This window comes from Struthio camelus, chromosome 37 (genome assembly GCF_040807025.1).
Source record: "Struthio camelus isolate bStrCam1 chromosome 37, bStrCam1.hap1, whole genome shotgun sequence".
Lineage (NCBI taxonomy): Eukaryota > Metazoa > Chordata > Aves > Struthioniformes > Struthionidae > Struthio > Struthio camelus.
Genome location: NC_090978.1, coordinates 213,844 through 238,791, shown reverse-complemented (window position 1 = coordinate 238,791; position 24,948 = coordinate 213,844). Strand labels below are relative to the sequence as shown.

The window sequence follows — 24,948 nt, the reverse complement described above, 5'->3', positions numbered from 1 at the left end:
TGTCCAGGTGCCCTCAGCCTACCCCATGAGGGTCCTAGGCGTCCAGGTGACCCCACCCCACCCCATGGGGGACCGAGGTGTCCAGGTGCCCTCACCCTACCCCATGGGGGACCCAGTTATCCAGGTGCCCCCCCACCACTGTGCTGAGGACCCAGGCGTCTGGGTACCCCAATCCCCCCCATCCGCCCCCAACTACCCCGAGGGACCCAGGCGCCCAGACCTCCCCCTCCCCCCGGGGCCCCTCGGCGTCCTGGCCGCCCCTGCCGCGAGGTCCCAGGCGTCCGAGGGACCCAGGCGTCCGGGTGCCCGCAGCGCCCGCTGGGCTATTACCCCGAGGAGCACTTCACGGAGGAGGCCCCGCGGCGCCTCATCGCCGCCTTCCAGCAGCGCCTGGCCCAGATCTCCCGCGACATCCGGGCCCGCAACGCCACCTTGCCCCTGCCCTACCCCTACCTCGACCCCGCCGAGGTGCAGAACAGCGTCTCCATCTGAGCCTGGACGCCAGCTCTGGCTTGTTCCTGACCTTCTCCACCCATCCCCGGTCTCCTTGGTCCACCCCTGACCTTCTCGGCCCATCCTCGGCCTCTCTGGGTCTCCTTGGCCTCCCCCAGCCCAGCTCTGGCTTGTTCCTGACCTCCTCGGCCCATCCCTGGCCTCCTCAGTCCATCCCTGACCTCCTCGGTCCCTCCTTGGCCTCCTCTATCCCAGCCTTGCCTTGTTCCTGACCTCTTCTGCCCATCCCTGGCCTCTCTGGGTGTCCTCAGCCTCCTCCAGCCCAGCCCTGGATCATTCCTGACCTCCTTAGCCCATCCCCAGCTTCTCCAGGTCTCCTTGGGCTCCATCTCAGCCCTGGCCCACCCCCAGTTTCCTTGGCCCATTCCCAGTTTTCTTCATCCACCTTTGGCTTCCTCATCCGGTCCCCAGCCTCCTCAGCCCATCCCCGGCCTCTCCAGGTCTCCTCGGCCTCCTCCATCCCAGTCCTGGATCGTTCCTGACCTCCTTGGCCCGTTCCTGGCTGTCTCAGCCCATCCCCGGCCTCTCCAGGTCTTCTTGGCCTCCCCCAGCCCCACTCTGACCCATTCCTGACCTCCTCGGCCCATCCTTGGACTCTCTGGGTCTCCTCAGCCTCCCTCAGCCCAACCCTGGCTCGTTCCCGACCTCCGAGGCCCATCCCTGGCCCGCCCCCAACTATCTCAACCCATCTCCAACCTCTTCTGTCCAGCTCTGGCTTCCCTGGTCCATTCCTGGCCTCCTCAGCCCACCCTCATCCTCGCTCAGCCCATCCTTGTCCTCTTTGGCCCACCCTCAACCCATCCTCAGCCTCCTTGACCCATCCCAGCTCATCCTCGTGTTCCTCAGCCCTTTCTCATTCTCTCTCAACCCATCCTCGTTCTCCTTCGTTGATCCTTGCCCTCCTCAGCCCATCCCAGCCTCTCTGGGCCCATCCTCATCCTCCTCAGCCCACCCTTTGGCCCCATCTCAACCCCCTGCCTCGGTTTCCCCTTGGCCCCGACCTCCCTGGGGCAGGGGGGTCAGAGGCCAGGGAAATAAAGGCAGTTCCTCCTCACCCTCCACGTGGCTTCACTCCCGAGCGACCCTCAAGACTGAGTCTGGGGACACCCCGGGCGTGGGGACACCCCAGCCTGGGGGAAGTGGGGCTGGAGACGCCCCAGCCATGGGAACATGAGACACTGTGGCCACGAGGACACAGGACATCCCAGCCATGGGGGTGAGGGACATCTTAGCTGTGGGGACACCTGTAGGGTCATCCCCGCTGTGGGGATGAGGGACACCCTGGCCATGGGGACACCTTGGTTGGGTGGATCTCCCAACCACGGGGACATGATAGCCATGGGGATGACAGGCACCTCCACCATGGGGACACCTGGAACATCCCTGCCACAGGAATACCTCTGCTGTGCAGATGTCCCACATCTGGGGGACATCCCAGCCGTGGGGACATCCCGGTCGTGGGGGTGAGGGACATGCCAGCCACAGGGACATCTCAGTCACAGGGATGAGGGACACCCTGGCTACGAGGACACCCTGACCACAGGGACACCTCTGCTGGAGGGACATCTCAGCCATGGGGACGAGGGACACCCTAGCCATGGGGACACCTCTGCTGGAGGGACATCCCAGCCATGGAGATGAGGGACACCCCAACCATAAGAACATCTCTGCTGGAGGAACATCTCAGCCATGGGGATGAGGGACACCCTAGCCATGGGGACACCTCTGCTGGAGGGACATCCCAGCCATGGAGATGAGGGACACCCCAACCATAAGAACATCTCTGCTGGAGGAACATCTCAGCCATGGGGATGAGGGGCACCCTGGCCATGAGGACACCTCTGCTGGAGGGACATCCCAGCCATGGAGATGAGGGACATGCCAGCCATAGGGACATCCCAGCCAGGGGGATGAGGAACACTCCGGCCGTGGGGACACCCCACCTGTGGGAACGAGGGACACCCCAGCCACAAGGCCACCCTTGTCGCGGGGATGAAGAACATCCCAGCCACGGGGACAAGGAACACCCCAATCGCGCAGACGTCCCAGCCGTGGGACGCCCTACCCACCAAAACGAGGGCCACGAGGCCGGACGCCACGTCCCCACCCCACCCCAAGGACAGATCCACAGAGAGACAGGGCGGGTGGGGGTGGCCGTGGGGTCCCGAGGGCGCCACAAGGTTTATTCCCAGCGACAACGGCCCGCCGCGAGGACGGCCACACCACCCGGGGCCACGGACCGGAAGAGCCACGTCCCGTCCCGCCTCCCTCAAACCACGAACCGAAGGGAACGAGCCCCGCTCCAGGCGAGGAGGGGAGCAGGAGGGGACGGCGCCAGCGCAAATCGAACCGGGGCGGGAGGAAAGGGGGATCCCGTCGGGGCGAGGGGGCCCGCGGCGGACGCGATGGGGCTAATCCAAACCGGGCCTCTGGCAGAGGCAGACGTGCTGAGGCCGGCTGAGGACCATCTTGAAGAGGCGCTCGAGGAGGAGGCGGTCCTGCTCCCGCTGGCTCTTCTCCTGCTCGAGGAAGCGCTCGACGAGGCGCTCCTCCTGCGCCAGGCGGGCCCGCTGCAGCTCCTTGTGCTCCTCGCTGCGCCGCTGCATCTCCGCCACCATGTCGTCCACGGCCCGCTTGCGCTTGCCCCGCAGCCGCACCGTCCGCTGGCTCAGCGCTCCCGGCGGGCTGGCGGGTTCCTCGTAGCTCGACGCCCCTGCCGGGCCCCGGGGAGAGGGTGAGGACGCGGCGCGTTGGGTCACCGAGGGGCGTTTGGGGGTGAGGGAGCAAGAGAGTTTCCCTATGGCCCTGAAAGCCCGTACGAAGTGAGGATGAGGGACCAGAAATGACGGGCGTCGCAGGTCGGCCGGCCACGGGGGCGTTTTGGGGCCAAGAATCAGAAGAACGTTACCCACCCCCACAAAAATCCACGGGGAACGAGAAGGAGAGACAAGCAGGACACGTGTCACAGCTCGTTGGATCACAGGGACCGACCACGAGGACGTTTTGGGGGGAGGGACCAGGAGAACGTCTCCCGTCACCACAAAAGCCTACGGGGAGCAAGGAGGTGGGACAAGGACACGGGCCACGGCTCAGCAGGCCACCGGGGACCAGCCACGAGGACGTTTTGGGGCGAGGGACCAGGAGAACGTCTCCCGTCACCACAAAAGCCTACGGGGAGCAAGGAGGTGGGACAAGGACACGGGCCATGGCTCGGCAGGCCACCGGGGACCAGCCACGAGGACGTTTTGGGGCGAGGGACCAGGAGAACGTCTCCCGTCACCACAAAAGCCTACGGGGAGCAAGGAGGTGGGACAAGGACACGGGCCACGGCTCAGCAGGCCACCGGGGACCAGCCACGAGGACGTTTTGGGGCGAGGGACCAGGAGAACGTCTCCCGTCACCACAAAAGCCTACGGGGAGCAAGGAGGTGGGACAAGGACACAGGCCATGGCTCAGCAGGCCACCGGGGACCAGCCACGAGGACGTTTTGGGGCGAGGGACCAGGAGAACGTCTCCCGTCACCACAAAAGCCTACGGGGAGCAAGGAGGTGGGACAAGGACACGGGCCACGGCTCAGCAGGCCACCGGGGACCAGCCACGAGGACGTTTTGGGGGGAGGGACCAGGAGAACGTCTCCCGTCACCACAAAAGCCTACGGGGAGCAAGGAGGTGGGACAAGGACACGGGCCACGGCTCAGCAGGCCACCGGGGACCAGCCACGAGGACGTTTTGGGGCGAGGGACCAGGAGAACGTCTCCCGTCACCACAAAAGCCTACGGGGAGCAAGGAGGTGGGACAAGGACACGGGCCACGGCTCAGCAGGCCACCGGGGACCAGCCACGAGGACGTTTTGGGGCGAGGGACCAGGAGAACGTCTCCCGTCACCACAAAAGCCTACGGGGAGCAAGGAGGTGGGACAAGGACACGGGCCACGGCTCAGCAGGCCACCGGGGACCAGCCACGAGGACGTTTTGGGGCGAGGGACCAGGAGAACGTCTCCCGTCACCACAAAAGCCTACGGGGAGCAAGGAGGTGGGACAAGGACACGGGCCACGGCTCAGCAGGCCACCGGGGACCAGCCACGAGGACGTTTTGGGGCGAGGGACCAGGAGAACGTCTCCCGTCACCACAAAAGCCTACGGGGAGCAAGGAGGTGGGACAAGGACACGGGCCACGGCTCAGCAGGCCACCGGGGACCAGCCACGAGGACGTTTTGGGGCGAGGGACCAGGAGAACGTCTCCCGTCACCACAAAAGCCTACGGGGAGCAAGGAGGTGGGACAAGGACACGGGCCACGGCTCAGCAGGCCACCGGGGACCAGCCACGAGGACGTTTTGGGGCGAGGGACCAGGAGAACGTCTCCCGTCACCACAAAAGCCTACGGGGAGCAAGGAGGTGGGACAAGGACACGGGCCACGGCTCAGCAGGCCACCGGGGACCAGCCACGAGGACGTTTTGGGGCGAGGGACCAGGAGAACGTCTCCCGTCACCACAAAAGCCTACGGGGAGCAAGGAGGTGGGACAAGGACACGGGCCACGGCTCAGCAGGCCACCGGGGACCAGCCACGAGGACGTTTTGGGGCGAGGGACCAGGAGAACGTCTCCCGTCACCACAAAAGCCTACGGGGAGCAAGGAGGTGGGACAAGGACACGGGCCACGGCTTGGCGGGCCACGGCGGTACATCAGGAGAAGGGAAAACGGGAGCTCGCGACCCTCTACCACGAAAATGAACTGGGAACAAGGTAGGATACCGGGGTGAGGGGCAGATAGGGGAGTCCTGTGGGGCGGGATACCGGGGTGAGGGGCAGGTGGGGGGGTCTTGGGGGGTGGGATACTGAGGTGAGGGTCAGACAGCAGGGTCAGGGGGGCCAGATATTGGGGTGAGGAGCAGATGGGGGGGCTCCCGGGAGGCAGGATATCAGGGTGAGGGGCAGACAGGGGGGCTCCCAGGGGGCAGGATACCGGGGTGAGGGGCAGACGAGGGGGGTCCCGGGAGGCAGGATACCGGGGTGAGGGGCAGACGGGGGGGGTCCCGGGAGGCAGGATACCGGGGTGAGGGGCAGACGGGGGGGGTCCCGGGAGGCAGGATACCGGGGTGAGGGGCAGACGGGGGGGGTCCCGGGAGGCAGGATACCGGGGTGAGGGGCAGACGGGGGGGGTCCCGGGAGGCAGGATACCGGGGTGAGGGGCAGACGGGGGGGGTCCCGGGAGGCAGGATACCGGGGTGAGGGGCAGACGGGGGGGGTCCCGGGAGGCAGGATACCGGGGTGAGGGGTAGACGGGGGGGGTCCCGGGAGGCAGGATACCGGGGTGAGGGACAGACGGGGGGGGTCCCGGGAGGCAGGATACCGGGGTGAGGGGCAGACGGGGGGGGTCCCGGGAGGCAGGATACCGGGGTGAGGGGTAGACGGGGGGGTTCCCGGGAGGCAGGATACCGGGGTGAGGGACAGACAGGGGGGGTCCCGGGAGGCAGGATACCGGGGTGAGGGGCAGATGGGGGGGTTCCCAGGAGGCAGGATACCGGGGTGAGGGGCAGACGGGGGGGGTCCCGGGAGGCAGGATACCGGGGTGAGGGGCAGACGGGGGGGGTCCCGGGAGGCAGGATACCGGGGTGAGGGGCAGACGGGGGGGGTCCCGGGAGGCAGGATACCGGGGTGAGGGGCAGACGGGGGGGTTCCCAGGAGGCAGGATACCGGGGTGAGGGACAGACGGGGGGGTTCCCAGGAGGCAGGATACCGGGGTGAGGGGCAGACGGGGGGCTTCCCAGGAGGCAGGATACCGGGGTGAGGGGCAGACGGGGGGGGTCCCGGGAGGCAGGATACCGGGGTGAGGGGCAGACGGGGGGGGGTTCCCAGGGGGCAGGATACCGGGGTGAGGGGCAGACGGGGGGTTCCCAGGAGGCAGGATACCGGGGTAAGGGACAGACAGGGGTGGTCCCAGGAGGCAGGATACCGGGGTGAGGGGCAGACGGGGGGGGGGTTCCCAGGAGGCAGGATACCGGGGTGAGGGGCAGACGGGGGGGTTCCCAGGAGGCAGGATACCGGGGTGAGGGACAGACGGGGGGGGTTCCCAGGAGGCAGGATACCGGGGTGAGGGGCAGACGGGGGGGGGGTTCCCAGGAGGCAGGATACCGGGGTGAGGGGCAGATGGGGGGGTTCCCAGGGGGCAGGATACCGGGGTGAGGGAGGGGAGGGGAGGCAGGATACCGGGGTGAGGGGCAGATGGGGGGGGTCCCGGGAGGCAGGATACCGGGGTGAGGGGCAGACGGGGGGGGTCCCGGGAGGCATGATACCGGGGTGAGGGGCAGACGGGGGGGGTCCCGGGAGGCATGATACCGGGGTGAGGGGCAGACGGGGGGGGTCCCAGGGGGCAGGATACCGGGGTGAGGGGCAGACGGGGGGGTTCCCAGGAGGCAGGATACCGGGGTGAGGGGCAGATGGGGGGGGTTCCCAGGAGGCATGATACCAGGGTGAGGGACAGACGGGGGGGGTTCCCAGGAGGCATGATACCGGGGTGAGGGGCAGATGGGGGGGTTCCCAGGGGGCAGGATACCGGGGTGAGGGGCAGATGGGGGGGTTCCCAGGAGGCAGGATACCGGGGTGAGGGGCAGACGGGGGGGGTCCTAGGAGGCAGGATACCAGGGTGAGGGACAGACGGGGGGGTTCCCAGGGGGCAGGATACCGGGGTGAGGGGCAGACGGGGGGGTTCCCAGGGGGCAGGATACCGGGGTGAGGGGCAGACGGGGGGGGTCCCGGGAGGCAGGATACCGGGGTGAGGGGCAGACGGGGGGGTTCCCAGGGGGCAGGATACCGGGGTGAGGGGCAGACGGGGGGCTTCCAGGAGGCAGGATACCGGGGTGAGGGGCAGACAGGGGGGTCCTAGGAGGCAGGATACCAGGGTGAGGGGCAGACGGGGGGGTTCCCAGGGGGCAGGATACCGGGGTGAGGGGCAGACGGGGGGGTTCCCAGGAGGCAGGATACCGGGGTGAGGGGCAGATGGGGGGGTTCCCAGGAGGCAGGATACCGGGGTGAGAGGCAGACGGGGGGGGTCCCGGGAGGCAGGATACCGGGGTGAGGGGCAGATGGGGGGGTTCCCAGGGGGCAGGATACCGGGGTGAGGGAGGGGAGGGGAGGCAGGATACCGGCGTGAGGTGCAAGACGGGGAGGGGGGGGGGGAAGGAAACCCCCCGACTCACCGGGCTGCGGCTCCATGGCGGCTCCTCCGCACTCCTCGGGCTCGGCCTTGAGCAGCAGCGGCGAGGCGGCGGGAGGAGGAGGAGGAGGAGGAGGCGGCGGCGGCGGCTCGGCCTGGCCTCGGGGCCCGGCGGCTGGCGGGCCCAGGGCCTGCTCGAGCTCGGCGAAGCAGGGGCAGAGGGCGGCGGCGTTGTGGGCCAGGCGGGCCTTGCGGTAGAGCTGCTTGAGGTGCTTGATGCGGTCGCGGCACTGGGCGCCGGTGCGCTGGATGCCGAGGGCCGCCAGGCGCCGGGCGATGGCCTCGTAGTGGTGGATGTTCTTGGTGCTGCGGCTGAAGTCGTGCTCGCGCGAGTACGCCCGCCACAGCGACACCAGCACCCGCGTGTGCTCCTCGGGCCAGCTGGCTGCGCGCTGCGCCGGCATCGCCCGCCAACCGGCCCCCTCCGCCCGCCCGACCGCCCGCCGCTACCGGCCCCGCCGCTACCGGCCCGGCCCCGCCCCGCCGGACTCACTGCGCATGCGCCGGGTGCCCCTCCGGGGTGGCTGCGCAGGCGCACAGAGACGCTTTCGGCTCGCGGGAGGCGTGCGCATGCGCCCTCTACCCCTCCGGGGTGGCTGCGCAGCCGCACAGAGACGCTTTCGGCTCGCGGGAGGGGGGTGCGCATGCGCCCTCTACCCCTCCGGGGTGGCTGCGCAGGCGCACAGAGACGCTTTCGGCTCGCGGGAGGGGTGCGCATGCGCCGGGTGCCCCCTCCGGGGTGGCTGCGCAGGCGCACAGAGACGCTTTCGGCTCGCGGGAGGGGTGCGCATGCGCCCTCTACCCCTCCGGGGTGGCTGCGCAGGCGCACAGAGACGCTTTCGGCTCGCGGGAGGGGTGCGCATGCGCCGGGTACCCCCTCCGGGGTGGCTGCGCAGGCGCACAGAGACGCTTTCGGCTCGCGGGAGGGGGTGCGCATGCGCCCTCTACCCCTCCGGGGTGGTTGCGCAGGCGCAAAGCGCCGGCTTCGGCCCACGGGGGGGATTACACATACTCCGGCTGCCCCCTCCGGGGTGGCTGCGCAGGCGCACAGAGACGCTTTCGGCTCGCGGGAAGGGTGCGCGTGCGCCGTGTGCCCCCTCCGGGGTGGCTGCGCAGGCGCAAAGCGCCGGCTTCGGCCCGCGGGGGGGATTACACATACTCCGGCTGCCCCCTCCGGGGTGGCTGCGCAGGCGCACAGAGACGCTTTCGGCTCGCGGGAGGCGTGCGCATGCGCCGGCTGTCCCTAGCTGTTGCTGCGCAGGCGCAAATCGCCGGCTTCGGCTCTAGGGGGTAGTGCTCATGCGCTGGCTGCCCCTCCGGGGTGGCTGCGCAGGCGCACAGCACCGGCTTAGGCTCGCGGAGGCAGTGCGCATGCGCCCGCTGCGTCTCGGCGGCGGCTGCGCAAGCGCAGAGCGTGCCTAAGGGCCGCTTGGTTCCCGCGCGCAGGCGCCCTGTGTCGCCTTCGCCTCGCGGGGGAGGCAGTGCGCATGCGCCGGATGCCCCCGGCGGGTGGCTGAGCCGGCGCAGCTCCCCGCTAACGGCCGCTGCGGGACGGCGCGCGTGCGCAGAGCGCCTTCGCCCAGCCGAGAAGGCTGCGCGCAGGCGCGGAACGCTGCTCACGCCTCGCCGGGACCCACGCGCATGCGCACGGCGCCCGTAAGCACCTGGCCCCGCCCCCTCCGGTGATCCGCCGCCAATGAGGCGCGGGGGCGCCCGCCCCCGGCAGCCCTGGCCGCGCCCCTTGTATTTGCATGGCCACGCCCCGGGCCACGCCCCCTTTTCCCAGGCGGTATGAATGGGAGGCGGGGGGAGGGGGACTCCGCTGGGAGAGGAGCACCACGGCGTGGGGGGGCCGGACGCCTGGGCCCCTTGCGGGGAGGGGAGCCGGACGCCTGGGTCCCCAGGGGGGGAGGGGACCCAGGGTCCCCTGGGGTGGTGGGTGACCCGGACGCCTGGGTCCCCGGGGGGGGGGGGAGCCGGACGCCTGGGTCCCCTGGGGCCACGTGCCTCAGGGCGCTGCCCTACCCCAAGGCCACTTGGCCGGGGCAGGTCACCCTGAGGTCATCAGTGACGTCACTCGTGACCTTCCCCCACCCCTGCCCCGCCCCCTTGGCCTGGAGCCCCCCTCCCCCCCCTCACCTGGTGGGGGGGAAGGTCGGGGGGGAGGGACGCCGCAAAGGCTTCTGGGTAACGAGCCCCTCTCCCACCTATGAGGCAACCGGGTGGGGAGCAGGAGAGGGGCCCAGGCGTCCGGGTCGTGGCTGGGGGGAGGGGGGGGAGGGGAAGGGACAGTGATGACTCAACCTGGTCTGGGAGCCGGGTTGGGGAGGGGGCGGGGGGGAGAAGGGGGCACCCGGACGCCTGGGTCCCTGGTGGGCAGTGGGGACACGTGGGTCCTTGGTGGGGGGGGGGGGGAAATAGGACCCTCCCGGACGCCTGGGCCCCTTGGTGGGGGGGGAGGGAGGGAGCAGGAGCCCCCCCCGGACGCCTGGGTCCCTGACCGGGGTGGGGTGGGGGGGGGCGGCCCCGCCCCGCGCCGCCCCTCCCCGTGTCGTCGGGGCTGCGCGCGGCGCCGGGGGCAGAGGCGGCGGCGCGGGCGCAGCGAGCGGTAGGGGCGGCGCGGGGGAGGGGAGGGGGGGTCCCCCTCTGTGACGTGGGGACCCCTTTGTGACGTGCGACCCCCCCCCGCAGGGGCGCACGTGGTCGGGGACCCCCCCCTCTGTGACGTGGGGACCCCTTTGTGACGTGCGACCCCCCCCCGCAGGGGCGCACGTGGTCGGGGACCCCCCCCTCTGTGACGTGGGGACCCCTTTGTGACGTGCGACCCCCCCCCCCCGCAGGGGCGCACGTGGTCGGGGACCCCCCCCTCTGTGACGTGGGGACCCCTTTGTGACGTGCGACCCCCCCTCCCCCGCAGGGGCGCACGTGGTCGGGGACCCCCCCCCCCGTGACGTGGAGGGGTCCCCTGGTGACGTGCGGGGGTCCCCGCAGGGGCGCACGTGGAGTGGGGGGGGGAGGGGGAGGGTCCTCGTTAGTGACGCAGCGAGGGGGGGGGTCCGCCGGGGGGGGGGGTTCCCCGTTAGTGACGTGAGGGGTCCCCGGGTGGGGGGAGGTCCTAGAGGGTCCCCGGGGATCGTGGGGGGGGGACTCCTGGGGGGTCCCCAAGGGGTCCTGGAGGGTCCCGGGGGGCTAAGAGGGGGGTCCCCGGGGGGGTTGGGGTCCCCAAGGGGTCCTGGAGGGTCCCTGGGGGCTCAGGGGGGGGTCCCCGGGGGGGGTTGTGGTCCCCAAGGGGTCCCTGGGGGCTCAGGGGGGGGTCCCCGGGGGGGGGTTGGGGTCCCCCAAGGGCTCCTGGACGGTCCCTGGGAGCTATTGGGGTCCCTGGGGGGGGTCTCAGGGTCCCCAAGGGGTCCTGGAGGGTCCTGGGGGCTCAAGGGGGGGGTCCCCGGGGGGGGTTGGGGTCCCCAAGGGGTCCCTGGGGGCTCGGGGGGGGTCCCCGGGGGGGGTCGGGGTCCCCCAAGGGCTCCTGGAGGGTCCCTAGGAGCTATTGGGGTCCCTGGGGGGGGGTCTCAGGGTCCCCAAGGGGTCCTGGAGGGTCCCTGGGGGCTCGGGGGGGTCCCCGGGGGGGGTTGGGGTCCCCAAGGGGTCCCTGGGGGCTCGGGGGGGGTCCCCCAAGGGGTCCTGGGGGGGTCCCTGGGGTCCCCCAAGGGGTGGCAGGGTCCCCAAGGGGTGTCCCAGGATTGGGGGGGTCCCAGGGGGGTGTCAGGGTCCCACAGGGGTCCCGCAGGCTCCCGGCGCATTCGGGGGGGTCCCGGGTGGGGGGAGGAGGTGGCAGGGTGCCCGTCCCCACGCTGTCCCCGTGTCCCGTCCCCCCCCAGACATGGCGGTGCTGCATTTCTACGTGCGGCCGGGACCCCCGGCGCGGGCGGCCGAGCCGGGGGACCCCGAGGAGGCGGCCGGGGACCCCGAGGAGGCGGCGGGTGCCGGCGCGCAGGAGGCGGCGGTGGCCCTGCGGGCCGCCCGGGCCACCGGCCTGGGCGTCACCGGTGTCACCTGCGAGCTCTGCTACAACGTGGCCTGGGACGGTACGGGGAGGGGGGGCATGGGGGGGACGAGGGGGGACAGGGACATGGGGGGACACGGGGGACACAGGGGGACATGGACATGGAGGGACATGGGGGGACATGGGGGTCGTGGAGATGGGGGACATGGGGGGACGTGGAAGGACATGCACATGGGGGGTCATGGGGGGACATGGGGGATATGGAGGGACATGGGGGGACATGGAGGGACATGGGGGGACATGGGGGGACATGGGGGATATGGAGGGACATGGGGGGACATGGGGGGACATGGAGGACATGGAGGGACATGGGACGTGGAGGGACATGGGACATGGGGGGACATGGGGGGACATGGAGGGACATGGAGGGACGTGGGGGACGTGGGGGACATGGGGGACATGGATGGACATGGGGGACATGGAGGGACATGGGGGACATGGAGGGACATGGGACGTGGAGGGACATGGGGGACATGGGGGGTCATGGAGGGACATGGGGGGACATGGAGGGACATGGGGGACATGGAGGGACATGGGGGACATGGACATGGTGGGACATGAGGGACATGGGAGGACATGGGGGGACATGGAGGGACATGGACATGGTGGGACATGAGGGACATGGAGGACATGGGGGGACATGGGGGGACATGGAGGGACATGGATGGACATGGGGGGACATGGAGGGACATGGGGGACATGGAGGGACATGGGGGGACATGGGGGGTCATGGAGGGACATGGGGGACATGGAGGACATGGGGGGACATGGGGGACATGGGGGACATGGAGGGACATGGGGGACATGGACATGGGGGACATGGGGGGACATGGAGGACATGGGGGGACATGGGGGGACATGGGGGGACATGGAGGGACATGGAGGACATGGGGGACATGGAGGGACATGGAGGGACATGGGGGACATGGGGGACATGGAGGGACATGGACATAGGGGACATGGGGGGACATGGATGGACATGGGGGGACATGGAGGGACATGGGGGACATGGAGGACATGGGGGGACATGGGGGACATGGGGGGACATGGGGGACATGGGGGACATGGAGGGACATGGGGGACATGGACATAGGGGACATGGGGGGACATGGGGGACATGGAGGGATATGGGGGGACATGGAGGGACATGAGGGGAGAGAGGGGAGATGGGGAGACATGGGGGGGACATGGGGGCTTTGAGGGACATGGGGGGGTCCCAGGTTGCTTTTGGGGATCCCGGAGGGACCATCTATGGGTGCTGGGGTGGCTTGGGGGGATCCTAGGTGAGTTTTGGGGGGTCTCGGAAGGGGGTTGGGGGTCTCCCATCCCCTCGGGGGGGACACAGTGGAGGGGGGTGTCCGGGGTCCCCTCCAGATTGGGGGTGACCTCCTCCCCAACCCCCCCCACACCTAGGCCAGGACCCCCCGACCGCGGAGGAGACCCGCGTCCTGCACTGGCTTTTCGGGAGCCCCTTTGAGGAGGGGGCCGTGGCCCCCCGCAGCTTCCTGCGCCCCCAGAGCCACCAGCTGCTCCTGGAGATCGGGCCCAGGTATGGGGGGGGGGCCAGGAGTCCGGGCGGGGGGCTCTACTCGGGGTCTCGGGTGGCCCCTGGGGGGGGATTTAGGGGTCCTTCTTGAGGGTCTTTGGGGGGATTTGGGGGTCCCCTTGGGGGTCTCAGGTCCCTGGGGGTCCCTGGGGGGGATTTGGGGGTCCTCTTGGGGGTCTCGGAGAGGGTTAGGGGATCCCATAGGGTCCCTGGGGGGATTTGGGGGTCCTCTTGGGGGGTCTTGTGGAGAGTTAAGGGGTCCCTGGGGGTCCCTGGGGGGATTTGGGGGTTCCCTTTGGGGTCTCAGGGAGTGTCTCAGTTCCCTGGGGGTCCCTGGGGGGGATTTGGGGGTCCTCTTGGTCTCGGGGAGGGTTAGGGTGTCCCATAGGGTCCCTGGGGGGGATTTGGAGGTCCTCTTGGAGGTTCTTGGGGAGGGTTAGGGGGTCCCTGGGGGGATTTGGGGGTCCCCTTGGGGGGGTCTCAGGTCCCTGGGGATCCCTGGGGGGATTTGGGGGTCCTCTTGGGGGTCTTGAGGAGGGTCCCTGGGGGGTCCCTGGGGGGATTTGGGGGTCCTCTTGGGGGGTCTCAGAGAGGGTTAGGGGGTCCCATAGGTTCCCTGGGGGGATTTGGGGGTCCCCTTGGGGGTCTCAGGGGGTGTCTCAGGTCCCTGGGGATCCCTGGGGGGGATTTGGGGGTCCTCTTGGATGTTCTTGGGGAGGGTTAGGGTCCCTGGGGGGATTTGGGGGTCCCCTTGGCGGTCTCGGGGAGGGTTAGGTGGTCCCATAGGGTCCTTGGGGGGATTTGGGGGTCCTCTTGGGGGTCTCGGGGCGGGTTAGGTGGTCCCATAGGGTCCCTTGGGGGGATTTGGGGGTCCCCTTGGGGGTCTTGGGGAGAGTTAGGTGGTCCCATAGGGTCCTTGGGGGGATTTGGGTGTCCTGGAACATCTCAGGGTGCTATTGGGTGCCCGGGGTGGGGTGAGGCGGGGGGGGGGATTCAGATTTGGGGGGTGCTGGCTGCTGTGGGGAGGTGGAGGTGGGGGGGAAAGGATTTTGGGGAGGGGGCCGCTGACGCCCCCCTCCCCACCACCCGCCGCAGGCTGAACTTCTCGACGGCGGCGTCGACCAACGCGGTGGCGGTGTGCCGGGCGGCCGGGCTGGGGCGCGTGGGACGCCTGGAGCGCTCCCGCCGCTACCTGCTGCAGGTGACGCGGGGCGGGACGCGGGGACGGCGGCCGTGTCCCCAAGGGTCCCCTGGGTCCCCAAGTTGGTGTCCCCGTGCCTGGGGGTGTCTCTGTGCCCATGTCTCCGTGGGTCGCTGTGGCCCCAAGGGTCTCTATGTTCCCACTTCCATGTCCCCATGGGTCCCCATGTCCCCGTGTCCCCAAGGGTCCCCTGGGTCCCCAAGTTGGTGTCCCCATGCCTGGGGGTGTCTCTGTGCCCATGTCTCCATGGGTCGCTGTGGCCCCAAGGGTCTCTATGTTCCCACCTCCATGTCCCTATGGGTCCCCACGTCCTCATGTCCCTAAAGGTCTCTATGTCTCTACGTCCATGTCCCCATGGGTCCCCATGTCCCCGTGTCCCCAAGGGTCCCTGAGTCCCCAAGCTGGTGTCCCCGTGCCTGGGGGTGTCTCTGTGCCCATGTCTCCATGGGTCGCTGTGGCCCCAAGGGTCTCTATGTTCCCACCTCCATGTCCCCATGGGTCCCCATGTCCCCGTGTCCCCAAGAGTCCCTGAGTCCCCAAGTTGGTGTCCCCGTGCCTGGGGGTGTCTCCATGGGTCGCTGTGGCCCCAAGGGTCTCTATGTTCCCACCTCCATGTCCCTATGGGTCCCCACGTCCTCATGTCCCTAAAGGTCTCTATGTCTCTACGTCCATGTCCCCATGGGTCCCCATGTCCCCGTGTCCCCAAGGGTCCCTGAGTCCCCAAGTTGGTGTCCCCGTGCCTGGGGGTGTCTCTGTGCCCATGTCTCCGTGGGTCGCTGTGGCCCCAAGGGTCTCTATGTTCCCACCTCCATGTCCCTATGGGTCCCCACGTCCTCATGTCCCTAAAGGTCTCTATGTCTCTACGTCCATGTCCCCATGGGTCCCCATGTCCCCGTGTCCCCAAGGGTCCCCTGGGTCCCCAAGTTGGTGTCCCCGTGCCTGGGGGTGTCTCTGTGCCCATGTCTCCGTGGGTCGCTGTGGCCCCAAGGGTCTCTATGTTCCCACCTCCATGTCCCTATGGGTCCCCATGTCCCCATGTCCTCATGTCCCCAAGGGTCTCTATGTCTCTACGTCCATGTCCCCATGGGTCCCCATGTCCCCGTGTCCCCAAGGGTCCCTGAGTCCCCAAGCTGGTGTCCCCGTGCCTGGGGGTGTCTCTGTGCCCATGTCTCCGTGGGTCGCTGTGGCCCCAAGGGTCTCTATGTTCCCACCTCCATGTCCCTATGGGTCCCCATGTCCCCATGTCCTCATGTCCCCAAGGGTCTCTATGTCTCTACGTCCATGTCCCCATGGGTCCCCATGTCCCCGTGTCCCCAAGGGTCCCTGAGTCCCCAAGCTGGTGTCCCCGTGCCTGGGGGTGTCTCTGTGCCCATGTCTCCATGGGTCGCTGTGGCCCCAAGGGTCTCTATGTTCCCACCTCCATGTCCCCATGGGTCCCCGTGTCCCCAAGGGTCCCTGAGTCCCCAAGTTGGTGTCCCCGTGCCTGGGGGTGTCTCTGTGCCCATGTCTCCATGGGTTGCTGTGGCCCCAAGGGTCTCTATGTTCCCACCTCCATGTCCCCATGGGTCCCCGTGTCCCCAAGGGTCCCGGAGTCCCCAAGTTGGTGTCCCCGTGCCTGGGGGTGTCTCTGTGCCCATGTCTCCATGGGTCACTGTGGCCCCAAGGGTCTCTATGTTCCCACCTCCGTGTCCCCATGGGTCCCCATGTCCCCGTGTCCCCAAGAGTCCCTGAGTCCCCAAGTTGGTGTCCCCATGCCTGGGGGTGTCTCTGTGCCCATGTCTCCATGGGTCGCTGTGGCCCCAAGGGTCTCTATGTTCCCACCTCCATGTCCCTATGGGTCCCCACGTCCTCATGTCCCCAAGGGTCTCTATGTCTCTACGTCCATGTCCCCATGGGTCCCCATGTCCCCATGTCCCCAAGGGTCCCCTGGGTCCCCAAGTTGGTGTCCCCGTGCCTGGGGGTGTCTCTGTGCCCATGTCTCCATGGGTCGCTGTGGCCCCAAGGGTCTCTATGTTCCCACCTCCATGTCCCCATGGGTCCCCATGTCCCCATGTCCTCATGTCCCCAAGGGTCTCTATGTCTCTACGTCCATGTCCCCATGGGTCCCCATGTCCCCGTGTCCCCAAGGGTCCGAGTCCCCAAGTTGGTGTCCCCGTGCCTGGGGGTGTCTCTGTGCCCATGTCTCCGTGGGTCGCTGTGGCCCCAAGGGTCTCTATGTTCCCACCTCCGTGTCCCCATGGGTCCCCATGTCCCCGTGGGTCCCTGAGTCCCCAAGCTGGTGTCCCCGTGCCTGGGGGTGTCTCTGTGCCCATGTCTCCGTGGGTCGCTGTGGCCCCAAGGGTCTCTATGTTCCCACCTCCATGTCCCTATGGGTCCCCACGTCCTCATGTCCCTAAAGGTCTCTATGTCTCTACGTCCATGTCCCCATGGGTCCCCATGTCCCCGTGTCCCCAAGGGTCCCCTGGGTCCCCAAGTTGGTGTCCCCGTGCCTGGGGGTGTCTCTGTGCCCATGTCTCCGTGGGTCGCTGTGGCCCCAAGGGTCTCTATGTTCCCACCTCCATGTCCCTATGGGTCCCCATGTCCCCATGTCCTCATGTCCCCAAGGGTCTCTATGTCTCTACGTCCATGTCCCCATGGGTCCCCATGTCCCCATGTCCCCAAGGGTCCCTGAGTCCCCAAGTTGGTGTCCCCGTGCCTGGGGGTGTCTCTGTGCCCATGTCTCCATGGGTCGCTGTGGCCCCAAGGGTCTCTATGTTCCCACCTCCATGTCCCTATGGGTCCCCATGTCCCCATGTCCTCATGTCCCCAAGGGTCTCTATGTCTCTACGTCCATGTCCCCATGGTTCCCCATGTCCCCGTGTCCCCAAGGGTCCCCTGGGTCCCCAAGTTGGTGTCCCCGTGCCTGGGGGTGTCTCTGTGCCCATGTCTCCGTGGGTCGCTGTGGCCCCAAGGGTCTCTATGTTCCCACCTCCATGTCCCTATGGGTCCCCATGTCCCCATGTCCTCATGTCCCCAAGGGTCTCTATGTCTCTACGTCCATGTCCCCATGGTTCCCCATGTCCCCGTGTCCCCAAGGGTCCCCTGGGTCCCCAAGTTGGTGTCCCCGTGCCTGGGGGTGTCTCTGTGCCCATGTCTCCGTGGGTCGCTGTGGCCCCAAGGGTCTCTATGTTCCCACCTCCATGTCCCTATGGGTCCCCATGTCCCCATGTCCTCATGTCCCCAAGGGTCTCTATGTCTCTACGTCCATGTCCCCATGGGTCCCCATGTCCCCATGTCCCCAAGGGTCCCTGAGTCCCCAAGTTGGTGTCCCCGTGCCTGGGGGTGTCTCTGTGCCCATGTCTCCATGGGTCGCTGTGGCCCCAAGGGTCTCTATGTTCCCACCTCCATGTCCCTATGGGTCCCCATGTCCATGTCCTCATGTCCCCAAGGGTCCCCTGGGTCCTCAAGTTGGTGTCCCCGTGCCTGGGGGTGTCTCTGTGGCCGTGTCCCCGAAGGTCACCGTGTCCCTATGGCAATGTCCCCATGGGTCCCTGTGTCCCCATGCCCCCCTGTGTCCCCATGCCCATGTCCCTGTGTCCCCAAGGGTCCCTATGTCCCCACCTCCATGTCCCCCTGGGTCCCCGTGTCCCCATGCCGAGGTCCTCATGTCCCCATAGGTCCCTGTGTCCCAAATCTCCATGTCCCCAAGGGTGTCTATGTCTCTACGTCCATGTTCCCCTGGGTCCCCATGCCCACGTCCTCATGTCCCCAAGGGCCCCTGTGCCCTCAAGCTGGTGTCCCCGTGCTCAGGGGGTGTCTCTGTGCCTGTGTCCCCATGTCCCCATGCCAACGTCCCCACCCCCACGTCCCCAAGGCTCCCTGCATCCCCACATCGGTGTCCCCGTGCCTGGGGCGGGCGTCTCTGCGGCCGTGTCCCCGCGTCCCCAGGCGGGCCGGGCTAACGCGTCCCCGTCCCCATGCCAGTTCGAGGGGCCACCGCCGCCAGAGGCCACCGGGCGCCTGGTGCCGGCGCTGAGCGACCGCATGACGGAGCAGCTCTACCCCCAGCCCGTCACCTCCTTCGCCGTCCCCACCCGCCCCGTCCCCGTCACCACCATCGATGTTCTCGGCAGCGGCCGCCAGGCCCTGGAGCGCGCCGACCGCGAGCTGGGTAGGGGGACGCGGTGGGACGTGGGACGGGGGAACCTGGGGGGACACGGAGGAGCTGGGGGGACATGGAGGACATGACATGGAGGGACATGGGGGACATGGAGGACATGGGGGGACATGGAGGAGGTGGGGGGACATGGAGAGACATAGAGGGACATGGGAAGATATAGGGGACATGGAGGACGTGACATGGAGAGATATGGGGAACATGGAGGGTCATGGTGGGACATAGAGAACATAGAGGGACGTGGGGGACATGGGGGGACATAGGGGGACATTGGGGGGCATGGAGGGACCTGGGGGGCATGGGGGGACATGAGGGTCATGGGGGACATGGAGGGACATGGGGGGATGTGGAGAGACATGGGGGGACATGGAGGGACATGGGGAGACATGTAGAGACATGGAGGGACATGAGGGACATGGGGGGACATAGGGGGTATGGAGGGACATGGGCAGGGGGGACATGGGAGGACGAGGGGGACAGGGGAGGACACGGGGGGACATGGAGGGACCTGGGAGGACCCAGGGGACATGGGTGCCACCTCTCGCCCCGTCCCCAGGCCTGGCCTTTGACGCCTGGGACCTCAACTACTACACGCAGCTCTTCCAGCGCGTGGGGCGCAACCCCACCTCCGTCGAGTGCTTCGACCTGGCCCAGTCCAACAGGTCCCCCACCCGGACCCCCACCCTCATGCCCACCCATGGGCCTTCCAACTTGACCTGCCTCCAAAGAGACCCCCCCCAAAACAGGACCCCTGTGGCTGCATGGGGGTCTCCAGGCTGTGTCCCCTCCCCCCCCACCTTGTCCCCATGTGTCACCCCTGGCCGTGTCCTCCACGGCCACCTAGGTGCTATGTCCCCACCATGTCCCCCTGTGACACCCCAGCCATGTCCCTAAATGTCCTCACCCACCGTGTCCCCAATGGCCACCCAGTTGCCGTGTCCCTGCCATGTCCCCTGTGGCCACCTAGGTGCCGTGTCCCCCACAGCCACCAGCTGCCATGGCTCCACCGTGTCCCCCCCGGCCTTGTCCCGCTGGCCCAGCTGCCTCCCCCATGCAATGTCACAGCCACGTGGTCCCCTCCGGTGACGCCTGTGTCCCCGTGTCCCCAGCGAGCACAGCCGGCACTGGTTCTTCAAGGGGCGCCTGGTGGTGGACGGGCAGGAGCTGCCGCAGTCACTCTTCGAGAGCATCATGGACACCCAGAAGAGCAGCAACCCCAACAACGTCATCAAGTTCTCCGACAACAGCAGGTCCGGGGTGGCCATGGGGGTCCGTGGCACGATGGTTGGAGGTGGTTGTGCCTGGGGACACTTGTGGCTGGGTGGTGGGTGGCCCATGGGTGCCTGTGGCTCCATGGTGGTGCCTGTGGGTGCTCCTGTCTTGGTGCTGGGTGGTGCATGGGTGGCCGATGGGTGCTCCTGACTCAGTGGTGGGTTCCCATGCCTCTGTGGCGGCGTGGGTGGCCATGGGTTGGTGTTGGGTGGACCATGGGTGCTTGTTACTCAGTGGTGGGTGCCCACCACTTAGTCATGGGTGGCCTGTGGGTGCCTCTGGCTTGATGATGGTGCCCATGGTCCACAGTGGTGCCCATGGGTGCTCATGGCTCAGTATTGGGTGGCCCATGGGTGCCCCTGGTTCCTTGCTGGCTGCCCGGCTTCGTGATGGGCGCTGGTGTCTCTGGGGTGGGTTCCAACGGCCTGGTGGGGGGCACCTGCGGGTGCTCATAGCTTCGTGAGGGGGCACCCATGGGTGACAGCAACCCGGGCGTCCCGCAGCGCCATCCGAGGGGTGGCGGTGACGGCGCTGTGGCCCCAGGACCCGACGCGGGCCAGCCCCTTCGAGAAGCGCACCAGCACCCGGCACGTCATCTTCACCGCCGAGACCCACAACTTCCCCACCGGTGAGCCGGGGGGCAGATACGGGGCTGGGGGGAGGGGCAGATTCGGGGTAGGGGGGCCAAATATGAGGCCGGGGGGCAAATATGGGCTGGGGGGGCAGGTATGGGGTTGGGGGGCAGATACAGGGTTGGGGGGGCAGATATGGGTCGGGGGGGCAAATATGGGTTTCGAGGGGCAGATATGGGTCTGGGGGGGACAAATATGGGTTTCGAGGGGCCGATATGGGGCTGGGGGGCAGATACGGGGCGGGGGGGCCGATATGGGTTGGGGGGGCAGATATGGGTTGGGGGGGCAGATATGGGGCTGGGGTCAGATAGGGGGTTGAGAGGCCGATATGGGTGTGAGGGAGCAGATATGGGTCTGGGGGGGCAAATATGGGTCTGGGGGGGCAGATGCGGGTCTGGGGGGCAGATATGGGTCTGGGGGGCAGATATGGGGCTGGAGGGCAGATATGGGGTTGGGGGGCCGATGTGGGTGTGAGGGGGCAGATGTGGGTCTGGGGGGGCAGATATGGGTCTAGGGGGCAAATATGGGTCTAGGGGGCAGATATGGGTCTGGGGGGCAGATATGGGTCTGGGGGAGAGGTATGGGGCTGGGGGAACAAATATGGGGCTGGGGGGGCCGATATGGGTGTGGGGGGGCAAATATGGGTCTGGGGGGCAAATATGGGGCTGGGGGGGAAATACGGGTCTGGGGGGCAGATATGGGGCTGGGGGGGCAGATATGGGAGCGGGGGGGCAGATAGGGGGCTGGGGGGGCAGATATGGGAGCGGGGGGGCAGATATGGGAGCGGGGGGGCAGATAGGGGGCTGGGGGGGCAGATATGGGAGCGGGGGGGCAGATATGGGGCTGGGGGGGCAGATATGGGAGCGGGGGGGCAGATAGGGGGCTGGGGGGCAGATATGGGGCTGGGGGGCAGATATGGGAGCGGGGGGCAAATATGGGGTGAGCAATTGCCCCAGTGGCAGGGGGCGGGGCCAGCGGTGGGGGCGGGGCCAATTTTGGGGGCGTGGCCAATGCCGGGGGCGTGGCCAGCAGCAGGGGGCGTGGCCCAGCGCCCTGTAGGTGTGGCCGGAGGGGGGGAAGGGCGCAGTCCCCTGCCGGGGTGGGCCGGGGGGGCGGGGCCGAGGCAGGGGGGCGGGGCTTGATGTGGCCCCGCCCCCCCGGGCAGCCGTGGCCCCCTTCAGCGGCGCCACCACGGGCACCGGCGGCCGCATCCGGGACGTGCAGTGCACCGGCCGCGGCGCCCACGTCATCGCCGGCACCGCCGGCTACAGCTTCGGCAACCTGCTCATCCCCGGTGAGCCCCCGACCCCCCCCCGGGACCCCCCTGAGCCCCCCAGGACCCCCAAACCTCCCCGGGACCCCCCTGAGCCCCCCCGTACCACCAAACCTCCCTGGCACCCCCAAACCTCCCCGGGACCCCGCTGAACCCCACCTGCACCCCCAGACCTCCCTGCACCCCCAAACCTCCCCGGGACCCCCCTGAGCCCCCCCACACCACCAAACCTCCCTGGGACCCCCAAACCTCCCCGGGACCCCCCTGAGCCCCCCCGTACCACCAAACCTCCCTGCACCCCCAAACCTCCCCGGGACCCCCCTGAGCCCCCCCGCACCACCAAACCTCCCTGGGACCCCCCTGAGCCCCCCCGCACCACCAAACCTCCCTGGGACCCCCAAACCTCCCCGGGACCCCCCTGAGCCCCCCCAAACCACCAAACCTCCCTGGGACCCCCCTGAACCCCCCTGCACCCCAAACCTTCCCGGGACCTCCCTGAGCCCCCCAGGACCCCCAAACCTCCCCGGGACCCCCCTGAGCCCCCCCCGCACCACCAAACCTCCCCGGGACCTCCCTGAGCCCCCCAGGACCCCCAAACCTCCCCGGGACCCCCCTGAACCCCACCTGCACCCCCAGACCTCCCTGCACCCCCAAACCTCCCCGGGACCCCCCTGAATCCCCCCTGCACCCCCAAACCTCCCTGGGACTCCCAAACCTCCCCGGGACCCCCCTGAGCCCCCCCAAACCACCAAACCTCCCTGGGACCCCCAAACCTCCCCGGGACCCCCCTGAACCCCACCTGCACCCCCAGACCTCCCTGCACCCCCAAACCTCCCCGGGACCCCCCTGAGCCCCCCCACACCACCAAACCTCCCTGGGACTCCCAAACATCCCCGGGACCCCCCTGAGTCCCCCCACACCACCAAACCTCCCTGGGACTCCCAAACCTCCCCGGGACCCCCCTGAGCCCCCCCAAACCACCAAACCTCCCTGGGACCCCCAAACCTCCCCGGGACCCCCCTGAACCCCACCTGCACCCCCAGACCTCCCTGCACCCCCAAACATCCCCGGGACCCCCCTGAGTCCCCCCACACCACCAAACCTCCCTGGGACCCCCAAACCTTCCCAGGACCCCCCTGAGCCCCCCCACACCACCAAACCTCCCTGGGACCCCCAAACCTCCCCGGGACCCCCCTGAGCCCCCCCGCACCACCAAACCTCCCTGGGACCCCCAAACCTTCCCAGGATCCCCCTGAGCCCCCCCACACCACCAAACCTCCCTGGGATTCCCAAACCTCCCCGGGACCCCCCTGAGCCCCCCCAAACCACCAAACCTCCCTGGGACCCCCAAACCTCCCCGGGACCCCCCTGAACCCCACCTGCACCCCCAGACCTCCCTGCACCCCCAAACCTCCCCGGGACCCCCCTGAACCCCCCTGCACCCCCAAACCTCCCTGGGACCCCCCTGAGCCCCCCCGCACCACCAAACCTCCCTGGGACCCCCAAACCTCCCCGGGACCCCCCTGAGCCCCCCCGCACCACCAAACCTCCCTGGGACCCCCAAATCTCCCCGGGACCCCCCTGAGCCCCCCCACACCACCAAACCTCCCTGGGACCCCCCTGAACCCCCCTGCACCCCAAACCTTCCCGGGACCTCCCTGAACCCCACCTGCACCCCCAGACCTCCCCAGGACCCCCCTAAACCTCTCTGCACCCCTAAACCTCCCTGCCCCCCAAACTTACCTGGGACCCCCCTGAACCCCCCTGCACCCCCAAACCTCCCTGGGACCCCCAAACCTCCCCGGGACCCCCCTGAATCCCCCTGCACCCCCAAACCTCCCTGGGACCCCCAAACCTCCCCGGGACCCCCCTGAATCCCCCCTGCACCCCCAAACCTCCCCGGGACCCTCCTGAACCCCATCAGCACCCCTAAACCTCCTGGGACCCTCCTGAACCCCCTTGCACCCCCAAAACTCCAGAACACCCCCAACCACCCTAGGACACTCCCAACCCCCCCCAGAACCCCTGAACCCCCTCTGAAACCCCTGAACCTCCCTGGGACACCCCCAAACCTCCCAGGACACCCCCAAACCCCCTCTGACACCCCCAAACCTCCCTGTCACACCCAACCCCCCTCAGCACCCCCAAATCCCAGGGACCCCCCCTTGAATCCCCCCCAGGAGCCCCCCAAAACCCTCCAGCCCCCCCGAGCCCCCTCAGCACCCCCAAACCCCTGCGACCCCCCCCAAGATCCCCCCTTGCAACCCCCAAACCCCATGATCCTCCTGAGCACCCTAAACCCAGGGGGACCCCCCAGCCTCGGGGGGCCCAGGTGTCCTGACCCCCCCCCCACATCCTCCCCCCCCCCAAGGCTACGAGTTGCCCTGGGAAGACGGGGCGCAGCCGTACCCCGAAACCTTCGCCCGCCCCCTCGAAGTCGCCATCGGGGCCAGCGACGGGGCCAGCGACTACGGCAACAAATTCGGGGAGCCCGTGCTGGCCGGTGAGCGGGGACCCCACCTCTTAGGGACCTTGGGGACCCTCAGGGACACCTGGGGACCCCCATGACTGTCTCAGGGTGCCCAAGGACCCTCACGGCCTTGGGGACCTCCAGGGACACTTGGGACCCTCCTGAGATCCCCATGATCTTGGGGACCCCGGGGACAAGTGGGGACCCCCATGACCTTGGGGACCGCCCTAGGGTGCCCAAGGACCCTCACGGCCTTGGGGACCTCCAGGGACACTTGGGACCCTCCTGAGATCCCCATGACCTTGGGGACCCCGGGGACAAGTGGGGACCCCCATGACCTTGGGGACCGCCCTAGGGTGCCCAAAGACCCTCACGGCCTTGGGGACCTCCAGGGACACTTGGGACCCTCTTGAGATCCCCGTGACCTTGGGGAGCCTCCCAGGATGCCCAAAGACCCTCATGGACTTGGAGACCTCCAGGGACACTTGGGACCCTCCTGAGATCCCCATGATCTTGGGGAGCCTCCCAGGGTGCCCAAGGATCCTCACGGCCTTGGGGACCTCCAGGGACACTTGGGACCCTCCTGAGATCCCCATGATCTTGGGGACCCCG

At 68.6% G+C, this 24,948-nt stretch overlaps 3 protein-coding genes across 5 annotated transcripts in view; 2 read left to right on the top strand and 1 right to left on the bottom strand.

Annotated features, from left to right (window-relative positions):
• LOC138063886 (polyunsaturated fatty acid lipoxygenase ALOX15B-like) overlaps window positions 1-1,553 on the top strand; it is a 60,140-nt gene extending 58,587 nt beyond the window's left edge. Inside the window, exon 12 of the mRNA XM_068924000.1 lies at window positions 313-1,553. Within this exon, the coding sequence (XP_068780101.1) occupies window positions 313-492 (180 nt within the window). The 3' untranslated portion in view covers window positions 493-1,553. The remainder of the gene's footprint in view (window positions 1-312) is intronic.
• A 1,105-nt stretch (window positions 1,554-2,658) lies between these two features.
• LOC138063912 (F-actin-monooxygenase MICAL2-like) lies at window positions 2,659-8,217 on the bottom strand. The gene is made up of 2 exons (XM_068924056.1): window positions 7,710-8,217; window positions 2,659-3,226 (listed from the first exon to the last, which is right to left on the bottom strand). The coding sequence occupies exons 1-2, from the start codon at window positions 8,128-8,130 to the stop codon at window positions 2,925-2,927; spliced, it is 723 nt and encodes a 240-aa protein (XP_068780157.1). The 5' UTR covers window positions 8,131-8,217; the 3' UTR covers window positions 2,659-2,924.
• Window positions 8,218-9,231: 1,014 nt separating this feature from the next.
• PFAS (phosphoribosylformylglycinamidine synthase) overlaps window positions 9,232-24,948 on the top strand; it is a 44,208-nt gene continuing 28,491 nt past the window's right edge. The window contains exons 1-10 of one of the 3 annotated variants that reach the window (XM_068924053.1): window positions 9,232-9,382; window positions 11,602-11,808; window positions 13,200-13,335; window positions 14,428-14,533; window positions 18,497-18,683; window positions 19,246-19,351; window positions 19,799-19,939; window positions 20,465-20,589; window positions 21,759-21,887; window positions 24,238-24,369. In XM_068924053.1, the coding sequence (XP_068780154.1) occupies window positions 11,604-11,808; window positions 13,200-13,335; window positions 14,428-14,533; window positions 18,497-18,683; window positions 19,246-19,351; window positions 19,799-19,939; window positions 20,465-20,589; window positions 21,759-21,887; window positions 24,238-24,369 (1,267 nt within the window). In that variant the 5' untranslated portion in view covers window positions 9,232-9,382; window positions 11,602-11,603. Of the gene's footprint in view, window positions 9,383-9,685; window positions 9,914-10,248; window positions 10,335-11,601; window positions 11,809-13,199; window positions 13,336-14,427; window positions 14,534-18,496; window positions 18,684-19,245; window positions 19,352-19,798; window positions 19,940-20,464; window positions 20,590-21,758; window positions 21,888-24,237; window positions 24,370-24,948 lie in introns of those variants that run through there. The other 2 variants (XM_068924054.1, XM_068924052.1) reach the window with 2 other exon arrangements.

Excerpts from the sequence above, each read along its gene's own strand:
- LOC138063912 (XM_068924056.1), bottom strand. The coding sequence starts at position 8,130 with ATGCCGGCGCAGCGCGCAGCCAGCTGGCCCGAGGAGCACACGCGGGTG. Across the intron at positions 3,227-7,709 it reads CGCCATGGAGCCGCAGCCCG|GGGCGTCGAGCTACGAGGAA; the intron begins GTGAGTCGGGGG and ends GGGGCCCGGCAG.